General features: G+C 37.6%; 3 protein-coding genes across 26 annotated transcripts in view; 2 read left to right on the forward strand and 1 right to left on the reverse strand.

Moving 5' to 3' along the window:
• myo6b (myosin VIb) overlaps positions 1-939 on the reverse strand; it is a 45,405-nt gene extending 44,466 nt beyond the window's left edge. For 2 of the 4 annotated variants that reach the window (XM_037747286.1, XM_037747290.1), the window contains exon 1: positions 503-938. The gene's annotated coding sequence lies outside the window, so the exon portion shown is untranslated. Of the gene's footprint in view, positions 1-502 lie in introns of all 4 variants that reach the window. The other 2 variants (XM_037747287.1, XM_037747288.1) reach the window with 1 other exon arrangement.
• Positions 940-3,561: 2,622 nt separating this feature from the next.
• colec11 (collectin sub-family member 11) lies at positions 3,562-7,460 on the forward strand. 2 transcript variants are annotated; one of them, XM_037747409.1, is made up of 7 exons: positions 3,562-4,079; positions 4,647-4,808; positions 4,901-4,972; positions 5,906-5,977; positions 6,057-6,110; positions 6,240-6,335; positions 6,502-6,893. In XM_037747409.1, exons 2-7 carry the CDS (start codon positions 4,676-4,678, stop codon positions 6,891-6,893), a joined length of 819 nt encoding a protein of 272 aa, XP_037603337.1. In that variant the 5' UTR covers positions 3,562-4,079; positions 4,647-4,675. The 2 variants fall into 2 exon arrangements, with proteins under 2 accessions (XP_037603337.1, XP_037603336.1); XM_037747408.1 differs by having other exon boundaries at positions 3,563-4,079; positions 6,484-7,460.
• A 3,717-nt stretch (positions 7,461-11,177) lies between these two features.
• LOC119474989 (doublecortin domain-containing protein 2) overlaps positions 11,178-12,769 on the forward strand; it is a 61,103-nt gene continuing 59,511 nt past the window's right edge. For 8 of the 20 annotated variants that reach the window (XR_005203699.1, XR_005203701.1, XR_005203700.1 and 5 more), the window contains exon 1: positions 11,182-11,763. Coding sequence is in view for 13 of the 20 variants with exons in the window: in XM_037747400.1 (XP_037603328.1) it covers positions 11,453-11,763 (311 nt within the window). In the remaining 7 variants the exon portion in view is untranslated. Of the gene's footprint in view, positions 11,764-12,769 lie in introns of all 20 variants that reach the window. The other 12 variants (XR_005203703.1, XR_005203702.1, XR_005203705.1 and 9 more) reach the window with 6 other exon arrangements.

Genomic DNA, 12,769 nt, shown 5'->3' on the forward strand with positions numbered 1-12,769 from the left:
TACTTGTGTACTTTTACTTCAGGGATACTTTAAATGCAGGACTTGAATGTAACAGAGTATTTTCACATTGTTGTATTGGTACTTTTACTGAAATACTCTATATAGTAGGTTGCATTGGATTTTACTACCTTAAGTACTTTAAAATGATGAATATGTATTCATTTGTTGTGTAATATATAGCCTGATTATATGCAGAAGGAGTACTTTTTCTTGTGATAGGCTTACTTTTAGTACATTTTTGCTAATAATACTTGTGTACTTTTACTTCAGTGAGATTTTAAATGCAGGACTTGAATGTAACAGAGTATTTTCACATTGTGTAATGGTACTTTTACTGAAGTAAAGGATCTGAGAACTTGTTCTTGCACCACTGAGCAGGAGACAACATTACTCACTCCATCCATGTAACGTTAGCCTACCTGTAAAGATAATACAAAGTACTACAGGAGGTTTCTGACGCTGGCTACTCGCTTAAAAATGTCAAAGTTACACAAACACTTACGTTCAGGATGTTAAATGTACGATCAGGGCGACAGGATGGAGTTTAAAGTCCCTCATACGTGGTGGTGGTAGCAGTAGTCCAGCTCTCAGTCTGTCTGTAGGATAACGGTTGTCTGGGTGACAGGCAGAGCTCACGGTGGGTGACGTCACTCCCACTGTCCACTGCTGAAGGTGCGTTTAAGTGCTGCTCGTAAGATCCTGTGTCAGGTCGTTTTTTTAGTCTAAAAAACAAACAGCGACATTGAACCCCGTTGTGCAGCAGAAGAGAAAATAAGCATTGGGAAGGTAGACTAACTTGGCCATCATCTTATACTAGTGAGATAGAGTAAAAAAAAAAAAAAAAAAATCAAACATATTAAAGGTGCTATTCATAACATTGTTAACATTCAGCCACTAGATGTTGCATTCTCCCTCTCCCATTGAATTACATTCACTTCACAACAAGTGGTTGCCTGGCATCATCAAACTCAGCCATTTATCCGTTTTTTTCCAGACTAACTGACAACACAGAGGTACCATGAGGCCCACAAGCCTTATTAGTAGTCAGAACCGAATGTTATCTTCCACAGAGATAAAGAAAACATTTATTTTGGACCTGTCAAAATTTTTTAAAGGGACTGTTTGTAACATTGAACCCCGTCGTGCAGCAGAAGAGAAAATAAGCATTGGGAAGGTAGACTAACTTGGCCATCATCTTATCATTTAATATCACCAACATATTTCCAACATTCCCCCCTCTCAAAGCAAAAGAAAACACAGTGATGTGTTTAAACGCCTTTACCAGAATGCACTTTGTTTTAAGATCCATTTTTTTTTTTTTTTAAACTAGTGAGATAGAGTAAAAAAAAAATTAATATATCAAACATATTAAAGGTGCTATTCATAACATTGTTAAAGGTCCAATATTATAAAAAAAAGTTAGATTTTCATGTTTTTTTATTATAAAGCAGGCTTAAGTCCTATATAAATACTGTGAAAGTATCGAAACACTCAATCCACAGGGAAATACACACAGCCCGTATTCAGAAACTCTGCATTTGAAACAAGCTGTCAGGATTTCTGCCCATTTGTGATGTCACGAATATACAATATTTAGACCCTTGACACAATTTTAAATGTAAACATTCTAAATGTGTCCCAGTTTATTTCCTGGTTTCAGTGTATGTGAATGTCATCAGCTGACAGGAAGTACACGTGGATCCAAGCTGTTGCCTAGCAACGCAATTTTGTTGCAATTCCGTTGCAATTCTGTCAAAATGCACTAAAACGGAGCATTTCCGACAGAAGGTAAATACAGGCATATTCAGGCTGACAGTATGAGGAAAATAATTTTTTTTTTGAACATTACAGCATGTAAACATGTTCAAGAAACACAAAATACAAGTATGAACCTAAAAATGAGCATGATATAGGACCTTTAACATTCAGCCACCAGATGTTGCCTTTGTGGTGGCAGTTTCTGTTAAAACAAGACACAAACCAACGTAACAACTTGTCTTTCAGTGAATTTAATAAAAAGGGATACATTAATAACTAAAACATCTGCAGATGGACTGCAGATGGACTCACGAGCACAGCCACCTGTTGTGGACTGTGGCAAGTGAGCCCCGAATACAAAGAGTAGTCAGTATTTATACATTTAAAGCATAACATGAAGATAAGTGCAAAGAAGAAAAGAAGAGAAGGATAGAAAGTGTATCAATGCGTCAGCACACAGCAGACAACAGAGCATCACAAGACATAACAAGTATTTTAGCAATCTGTTGTTTGCAGTTACAGAGAACTAAAATGTCAGGTCACTGTCCTATGGTGACGAAGTTGAACATGTGAGGCCCTGAGATTATCTAAAGGTACAGTGTTAAACTGCAGATATGAAAATTGCCATTACACCTTCTCCCTCTCCCGTTCCATTGCATTCACTACACAATAAGTGGTTGCCAGGCATCATCAAACTCAGCCTTTTATCCCTTTTTTCCAGACTAACTCACGACACAGAGATACCATGAGATACCAACGTCGTTTTAATATTGGCTCACAAGCGTTATTAGTAGTCGGAACCGAATGTTATCTTCCACAGAGATAAACAAAACATTCTTTTTGGACATGTCAACATTTTTAAAATTATTAATTCACAATCATAAAAGCCATACTCTTATTTGGCACTTTTTTTTTTTGTTAATATTTGTCTACATACAAATGTTATCAATAAGACCTTTAACCACATCTCTGGTAACTGTGTGCTTGTACCCATATAATACATGCATTTTTTTCTTTTAATACGTCAATGTGAGGAATATTTAAATTTTAGTACTCGTTGTCATATACAGTATTTTTTGTTTAATCATAAAACTAGAGTTAGAGGATGAATTGAGCCAGTTCACCCAACTCACCTAATTCACTGGCTGCAAAGAAAAGGCAGCAAATGTTGCCTTGAGAGTCATGAATATTTGAGAGGCAGGTAATCTAAAACTTTTGAGGGGGATTTTTGAAGGAGACATTCAATCCACCATTGAAAGCCGCCACTGGGTTTGTAAATCTAATTAGGATATCTGATACTCCGGCATTGGACCATATCTGATTACTGACACAAGATGACAGCATGTAAACACTAACATTACTTCTTTTTTGTTCGCAAGTTAAAAGTCCAACTTAGTATTTGAATGACATCCTAAATAATGCACGACTAAAACCACTTGACCATATCAAATTGTGACGGATTATTTTGGTATTCACCATCCACCATTCTGTTTATTTATTTATTCTGATCAAGACTAATAAACACAGGCAAACATTGGGATTCAAAGTCTGAATATATCTATATATTATTTGTCATTTTAGTCACTGTTATTCTAACTGACTGCACAAAAAGGATGAGTAATTGTACATTTCTGTAAGAATCCAGGCCAGTGGAGGTCCACTTCTGTACTTGCATGGACGATGGCTCCCTCAGGTGGCCACAAAGGGGGAAAGCAGATCTGTATCTGAAGCCAAATCCCAAACCAATTAACTTGCTTACAGCAAGGCAGAGAAGAGTAAAGAGAAGAGAGAGGATGCACTGGAGAGTTGATCACAAGGCACCAGCGCACTCTGGGGAAATAATACAAGCAAAGTATTCATGTTAAATCCCAAGAGTTGGATTGACTCTTGGACACAGAATTACACTAAACTTGCCTTAGAAACTATGAATGTGATAGATTCAACTCCTGTGGCATATTATAGACAAAAATTTATTTGTAATTTAAAATAAATTGCATGACATGGTAGACATGGCATGTACTTTACCAAAAAAAAAAACGCTTTTCTAAATATGTGATAGAGTTTGAAGTTGAGTGAGTGTATTTATCGGGCCCCTCCACTGTCAATCACTCCACTACTTTCCCAGCCAATTATCTGTGGGGCCCCAGCAGCTGCTTCGGACTTTATCTGTGAACTGTTTACGAATGTCCTATCACACACATTCTGTGGTGCCTGTGTGAGGAACATGAAATGTTTCTGTAGGACCACCAGTGTTCAAAGCTCCTGCAAGTCTTTGCAAGCTGGCTCTACTTCTCTACTTCTGTCTGGAAAAACCGCTGCAGGTAGGCCATGCACATTTTGAAACGCAGTATTAAACCCATCACTGTTTTGTTTTTTCTCAGGGGTCATGTTTCTGATATAGATGTTGCCAAGTTTTATAACAAAAAAGCTGCTCTTTGGTTTAAGATGTGATTCTGGATGTTGCTTCCATCCGTAGCTATTTCTATCAAGCATTCACTTATCTAAAAGATATATATGGATTGGTTTAAAACAATTATTTTCTTTCTTAAACTTGTATCTATGGCTTCAAATGTGCGGTATTTTTTTGCAACTAAATATTTCTCAGGATAAATAATTCATGCTTTTTGCAGAGCTCTTTTTAGGTGAACATATATGTGATTTATTAAAAGTATTAAAATGGGATGTTCACTTGGAGTAGTAGGGCGTGTTTTCTCGGGAATCCATAGTGATCTATTATGGAATTAAATCATGGCATTACTGTTTTGCTGCTGAAAAACACTTTTACTTCGGATTCCCCTGTTTCAGTTCTGATATATGGTATTGTCTCGGAAATATCTACATTTACTCTTTAGCTATTTTGTGAAATGATTTGTCTTTTGTTTCTTCAGTATAGCCCACCAACCAGCCCATGTAAACGATGATAGGAGGGAAGCTGATCTTGCCCATAATGCTAATGTCTGTGCTGAGTTTACTGACACTACAGACATCGTATGGACAGCACATGGCAGAGGAGTCCTGCACTATTCAGATCCTTGTCCCTGGACTCAAAGGCATGCCGTTCTACATTTAAACACCATACATAGAAAACAAAAAAAAAAGTAATCTGTCTTCATATTTTTTATTTTTTCTTCTTCTGCAAAAGGAGAACCAGGAGAGAAAGGACAAAAAGGAGCACCAGGGAGACCAGGACGAGTCGGCCCTCATGGAGAGATTGGTATAGAATATTTCTGTTTCTCTGTGAAGGGAAAAACATTAGCCATGCAATCAAACTCATGCATCTCCTCATTTTTAAGCTGAAACAACAACAAAAAAGAGCTGGAGTAAAGATCACATTGCTCGGGCTGATAATGTGCTGTTACATCACTACCAGGCCATCCAGAGATGGCCAAGTGTTTATATCTGGGTGAGAGGTCGGAGGAGAAATGGACAAGTGTTTACTGAAGACTTTAATGAGGAGTGGAGGCTCTTCACATTCTTTTTAAAGAGATTAAACAGATGCGGCATTTTAATTAATGTACCTATAGCCGAAGTAAATAGTGGTTTGAGAATTTCAGTTATTATTTTCATTCACATTTATTAGTCTTTTAAGGTACAGAAATGAGAGACATGCTGTATAGATTTTTAAAGAGGACCTTTCATGCTCATTTTCAGGTGCATACTTGTATTTTGGGTTTCTACTAGAACATGTTTACATGCTTTAATGTTCAAAAAACGCTTTACTTTTCTTATACCGGCTGCGCTGCACCACCAAGTCTGCTCTGATTGGTCAGCTGGCCCACTCTGTTTTGATTGGTCAACCGAACCAAACTCTTTGGACTCTGCTCCAGCTCCACTCTAACTAGCTTTTCTTGAGGGTGAAACTAGCCGCTAGGCGAGTATTATGCAAATGTATCACTTGGTGACATCACAATGTTACGGAAGTAAAGGCGGGACTTCAAGCAAGGCGTTTCAGACAGTTCAGGAGCAGTGTTTCTGTGGGGGAGAGTAACTTCCTTTGGCGTGGACATTGGGCTTTGTAATTTTGCAGACATTTTACATGCACAAAAACTATATAACACATTAAAGGAAAGGGAAAAAGCACAACAGCATAATAGGTCCTCTTTAAATAGATTGCTTTGTAACAAAATATTCCTGTCAATCTTTTCAGGTCAAAGTGGGCTCAAAGGTCAAAAAGGCATAATGGGACGTTATGGAAAAGTGGGCCCAAGTGGCATGAAAGGTAATCAGAAAATGCATAAATGTATTTCACATGCAGATGTTTGGGAATGAATGAATAACAATTGCATTTCATATCTCAGGGGTAAAGGGAGACATGGGGGATCCAGGTCCAACGGGCGCTAATGGAGATCCAGGTGAGGTATTATACCATGTTATTCAGTTTGTCAAACAGATTATTGCCGGATTAGAAGGACACATTTGGTGAAATTTGAGAGCTAATTAAGACGACTGTGCGGTAATCCCCCACATTTTTGCCTTATCAGGTGTTCCATGTGAGTGCACACCAATGAGAAAGATGATTGGAGAAATGGACATCCTTGTGGCACAGCTCTCCTCTGAGCTGAAATTCATTAAAAATGGTATGATCTTGGCTTTCTTGGCTTTTCTCTTAAAAGAAAGTACGTGTATCCATGCTATTACTTCACTTGTTGTTTTTATCCTCATAGAACTACATATGCTGGGCATGTCAATGTGAAATTTATAGAAATACAAGTGCTCATTTTTCAGCACTGCCCTCCCCTGCAGCTGTTGCTGGCATAAAAGAAACAGACAGTAAGGTCTATCTGTTGGTGAAGGAGGAGAAACGCTACTCGGACGCCGAGGCCTACTGCCAGACGAGGGGAGGGCACCTGGCCATGCCCAAGGATGAGGGAGCCAACGTGGCCATCGCAGGCTACATAACCGAAGCCGGCCTCACCAGAGTCTATATTGGCATTAACGACCTGCACCAAGAGGGTGTTTTCACCTACGTGGATCTCTCTGCCATGACAACATTCAGCAAATGGAGAAAGGGAGAGCCCAACAATGCCTATGACGATGAGGACTGTGCCGAGATGGTGGCCTCTGGGGAGTGGACTGATGTGGCGTGCAACCCTACCATGTATTTCGTTTGTGAATTTGACAAGGACAGTCTCTGAGTTCAGTCTGTGTTAAAGGAGCAGTGTGTAACATTTCGGGGGATAAGCAGAAATGGAATATAATATTAATAAGTATGTTTTCTTTAGTGTATAATCACCTGAAACTCAGAATCATGCTTTCATTAGCTTAGAGTGAGCCCTTCACACATAGGGAGTGGGTCCTCTTCACGGAGTCCGCCATATTTGCTCCGCCATGTTTCTACAGAAGCCCAGAACAGACAAACCAAACACTTGGGCTTCGTCCAAAATCGCATACTATGCACTACATACCCAATATGTGTACTATCGTTCAACATACTTTTGTGTGAATAAACAGAAGCATGTATCTTTTCAGACGCACTGAGCAGTAATTTACGTCGTCACTTTCAGAGAGCCCCCTTGCTGGTTGGAGATGTGTAACCATAGTAACCTGTGCCAATCTCTTGTGACCAAAATGATGGATTGTGAGAATCAAAGTCTGAATTAATTTAAAATATATATTATGCCTAGCAAAGTGAAATCTTATACACATACAGTTAAATTGAAGCGTTATTGATGTTACAGAGCTGTCCGTCAAAGTCTGTTATGAACGTTGTCGTCATACTGCATTGCATTGTGGGATATTTATGCCGCCATAGTGTCCAGCTTTGCATACTGTAATATTTTACTGGAAATAGTATATCTGCGTACTATTGGTTTCATACGAAGGTTTCGGACATACTAAAATCTCAGTGTTTTAGCTTACTAAATAGCATGTTAGTGTGGAATTTTGGACGCAACCTGGCTCTAGCGAGAGCCTTTCACGTTTTTATGTTAGATTTACTATAGTTCTCCGACACACTTGTTAAACTGTGGTAACATGAGCTGCAAGAGTGCATGGTAAGGATGGCCTCTCAGCAAGGCGAACGGCGTTACCATCACAAGTCTTGGAAAGGGAGGAATGAGCGGAGGGGTTCTGTTGGTTGCAAACTGCAACTACGCTACTAGATGCTGCCAAATCCTACACACTGGACCTTTAAAGAGACTGCTGAAAGGATGGATAATGGAGCTAAAGTTAGAAAAGTGTAAATAGAATGACAAAATGACATGCAAGTTGTGCAATCTAGCATATTTCCTACTTTCTTCTCCTTATAAGCTATTTATTTTCTGAACTCACAAAACATCCATTCTTTTGTGAGAATTGTACTCATTTTAAGTACACCCTTAATCTCCTACTCTGTGATTCATTAGTGTTTCGAACAGCATGCCAGGCAATGTATTGAGTTTTTATGTTATGCAAACTATCCACCAAGCAATATCTGCAACAGGGCCATCAACAAACAAGACAAATAAGCAAATGTAGAAGGCTGTAGTTTGTGCATAAAATATGAAATTAAAAGATTTTGTTTCCAGTTGTGTGGTTTTAATCATGAAAATGAAATACAATATGCATTCTATATTCATATTCATATCGTAAGTTATGCGGCGGTTGTTGAAAGACCGTGTCTGTGCATTATTTTCTGCCCTGAGCTGACTACATTTATCTAGTGCAGCAGCGTAAGACAGCCTCCACCCAGTGGATGAACATTGTACTGCATAGTAACAATAATTTCTCACACTGGGATGTAACATTAACAATGGCTCAGTTCTATTCAAATCTCCCGTAAGCCATGACAGTGTACCAGTATGCACAATACCAGGACCCTGAAACTGAAGCATCAAAAGATTCAGCCATCATTAATTTTATTATTTATATGTGTACGGTATAAAATGCACCTGTTTAAAAGATGTCTACACACTACAGCTTTTTAATTTAACTTTGTTAAGGGATATTAATTTGGAGTAATTGTTGGAGATTTTTCTATATTCATATTTCTTTTGGTTGAAAGCCATCTTAAGCAATGAATTAAATCCGATGATGTGAACTAAACACATTATACTGAGTTAAATGAACACTGACAGTTTTGCTGTGACATGTATATTATTTAAAAACAATGTATTCTCAAAACACAAGAGAGTTTATAATAATAATAAATTAATTACACTTGGTAACAATATGACAGCACAATGTTTGCTGAATGACAAAAAGAAGACATTATACGCCTCAGGTTAATATGGCATTTTCATCTTAGAAAATCCTCTGCGGTTTAGTTGTGTGATTAATAGAAGTTGTCTTACTGCTATTGTTTTTTAGGATGGGCATCCCAGCTGAGATGATATCCTATTGAGTCCCACTAAGAAGAGGAATTTGAATATGCATGATGCAGTTCTCCTAATAAAGCACAGGACCAGTCCCTTAAGAAATGAATAATTAACGCTGAGATGAATTATGCATTTAATTGACCAGGAGTTTGTCTGGTATAAACCAATTAGGTGGCATTGTTGTTGGTGCAATCTCGGGTTACCTTTGTGGTAAACAATTTGGACAGCTCTGTCTAACAGTGGACTAGCAGATAGTCTGGTAGAAAAAATTGTAAATATGCAAAGAAAAGTGGAGTGGTAAAGAGGTGAAAGGTATGCCAACTGAATAAACTTTGTTAATCCATATGTGTGGGTTTCATTGGCTCTCATCAACATCCACATATTAGTGGACAGCCTCCTGAACATACACAGCACAAATACAAAATAATGAAGTTGATATTCTACAGTATGATGAAAAGGAGTTGGAGGACGGTCTGCAGGACAGATAATAATGCACTATATTCAGTTTTAACAGTCTCTTCTGCACTATATTCACTTTTTTAATAGTCCTGTATCACAGCTGTTAACCTGCACTATATTCAGTTTTAACAGTTTTCTTCATCTCCTTGTATTTTTATATCTGGTATATTTTTTTGTACTTTGCACTACTAACTTTTTTTACTGTCTTTTTACTAACATGTTTTGCACTATGGAACTGTGATGCTGGAAACTTGAATTTCCCCCGGGATCAATAAAGTTACTATCTATCTATCTATCTATCTATCTATCTATCTATCTATTTATGTAAGTGAGCACTTGAAGCCTGGATTAGATTCAATTACATGATTTATTATTTGATGTTTTCCAGCTATTGTGAGATAACAATCAAGAAGCCACAGAAAAAGAAAAAAAGAACAGGTAAGACCACTTTAAAAAAAAACTTTGATCAGTTATACCGAAAATGATAAGACTAAATCTTAATTCTCAGGTGCTTTATTATGTCTGTGACCATACTATGATATGAAGGTTTCTTTAAGTGGGAAGTTGCAGGTAGCTGAAGCCTAAACACTGGCTCCTTACAGTGGTATGATAATTGGAACCAAACAGTGATAATAAACTCAAAAGTCCTGTTATTATCACACACAATATCAGAGTTTGAGTCAGACACTTAAAAAAACCCAAAAAAAACCCTCATTGAATTTCCCTCAGGATCAATAAAGTTACTATCTATCTATCTATCTATCTATCTATCTATCTATCTATCTATGTAAGTGAGCACCTGAAGCCTGGGTTAGATTCAATTACATGATTTATTATTTGATGTCTTCCAGCTATTGTGAGATAACCAAGAAGCCACAGAAAAAGAAAAAAGAACAGGTAAAACCACTTTTTTAAAACTGATAAGACTGAATCTTAATTCTCAGGTGCTTTATTATGTCAGTGACCATACTATGATATGAAGGTTTCTTTAGTGGGAAGTTGCAGGTAGCTGAAGCCTAAACACTGGCCCCTTACAGTGGTATGATAATTGGAACCAAACAGTGATAATAAACTCAAAAGTCCTGTTATTATCACACACAATATCAGAGTTTGAGTCAGACACTTAAAAAAAACCAAAAAAAAACCTCATTGAATTTCCCTCAGGATCAATAAAGTTACTATCTATCTATCTATCTATCTATCTATCTATCTATCTATCTATCTATTTATCTATCTATGTAAGTGAGCACCTGAAGCCTGGGTTAGATTCAATTACATGATTTATTATTTGATGTCTTCCAGCTATTGTGAGATAACCAAGAAGCCACAGAAAAAGAAAAAAGAACAGGTAAAACCACTTTTTTAAAACTGATAAGACTGAATCTTAATTCTCAGGTGTTTTATTATGTCTGTGACCATGCTATGATATGAAGGTTTCTTTAGTGGGAAGTTGCAGGTAGCTGAAGCCTAAACACTGGCCCCTTACAGTGGTATGATAATTGGAACCAAACAGTGATAATAAACTCAAAAGTCCTGTTATTATCACACAATATCAGAGTTTGAGTCAGGCACTTAAAAAAAAACAAAAAAAAACCCTCATTGAATTTCCCTCAGGATCAATAAAGTTACTATCTATCTATCTATCTATCAAATCTGACTACTGATAAATGCTGGTTGCCATGGAGACACTTTTAGAGTGAAACACCAAATGAACGTTAAGGAAGACACTATAGCAAACAACAACAACACAGACAGTGGATAGGTTTTCTTCATGCTACAGCTACACCCCTCATGAGGAAGAATTGGTTTCCATATCAGATGCTATCTCCAGTTACGTCTCTCTCTCTTTGAGTCTCTCAACAACAACACACCTGCCAGTGTGAAACATTTACTTTTGACGCCATTATTGTTTGTTTGTTTGTTTTAAAACTGCCTAAGTAATGCCGGGCCCAGCAGCAGCAGCAGGAGGAGGAGGAGGAGGAGGGAGAGGTGATCTGCCACCGACCAAAACAATAGTTGTCTACAAGAACGGAGACGCTTTCTTTCCCGGAAGAAAGATAGTGATGAATCCGCGGTACCTGTCGACCTTTGACAGCTTCCTGACCTCTCTGAGCAGAGGGAGGGAGGCTCCGTTCGGCGCCGTGAGGAAGCTCTACACCCCCAGAGACGGACACAAAGTCCAGCAGCTGGACGACCTGAAGCATGGCAGTGTCTATGTTGCAGCCGGATGTGAGCGCTTCAAAAAGCTGGAGTAGGTACCACACTGTAAAGGTGTGTCTGGTGTGTTTGTGGCTTTATACTAGCAGGGAGGTCAAAGAGGTCGCTGTAACCGAGGACGAGCTCCATCCTGGGCCAGTAAGCTAGCTAACGTTAGCTACATGGTCAGCCAGTGGGGTTTTGTGTTATGTTTGCTTCTCTCTGACTACTTTTGCTACTCCATAGTCCTTACAACATGTCTCCATATCACTAACCTTGTGCTTAAGGGTTAGAATAGCCCACATTTACACATACATATCTTAAATTAAGTCTAAATTTAGGCCAGGGTTCAGCAACCTTTTCTATCAAAAGAGACATTTTAGGCAAAACAGAAATAAAAATAATCTGTCTGGAGCCGCAAAACATTTGATCATTGTGATGAAGGTAACAGTTTATAGTCTAAGTTTATAGTATATAAGTCTAATGCAGTGAGGGCCAAAGAACAAATGTGCAACAGAGTATTAGGGCCACATTGAGGGGAAAAAACATCTGAGATTTACAGAATAAAGTCATAACTTTAAGAGAAAAAAAGTCGTAATATTACGAGAATAAACTCATAACTTTACAAGAAAAAAAGAAAATAACTCGTAAAATTACTACTTTATAATATTATGACTTTATTCTCATAATACTACAACTTTTTTCTCTTAAACTTCTGACTTTATTCTCATAAACTTGTGACTTTATTCTCATAATATTATGCCTTTATTCTCATAATATTACAACTTTTTTTCTCATGAACTTTTGACTTTATTCTCATAATATTACAACTTTTTTTCTCATGAACTTTTGACTTTTTTCTCGTAATATTATGACTTTATTCTCATAAACTTGTGACTTTATTCTCATAATATTACAACTTTTTTTCTCATGAACTTTTGACTTTTTTCTCGTAATATTATGACTTTATTCTCATAAACTTGTGACTTTATTCTCATAATATTACAACTTTTTTTCTCATGAACTTTTGACTTTTTTCTCGTAATATTATGACTTTATTC

This window comes from Sebastes umbrosus, chromosome 16, assembly GCF_015220745.1.
Source record: "Sebastes umbrosus isolate fSebUmb1 chromosome 16, fSebUmb1.pri, whole genome shotgun sequence".
Classification (NCBI taxonomy): Eukaryota; Metazoa; Chordata; class Actinopteri; order Perciformes; family Sebastidae; genus Sebastes; species Sebastes umbrosus.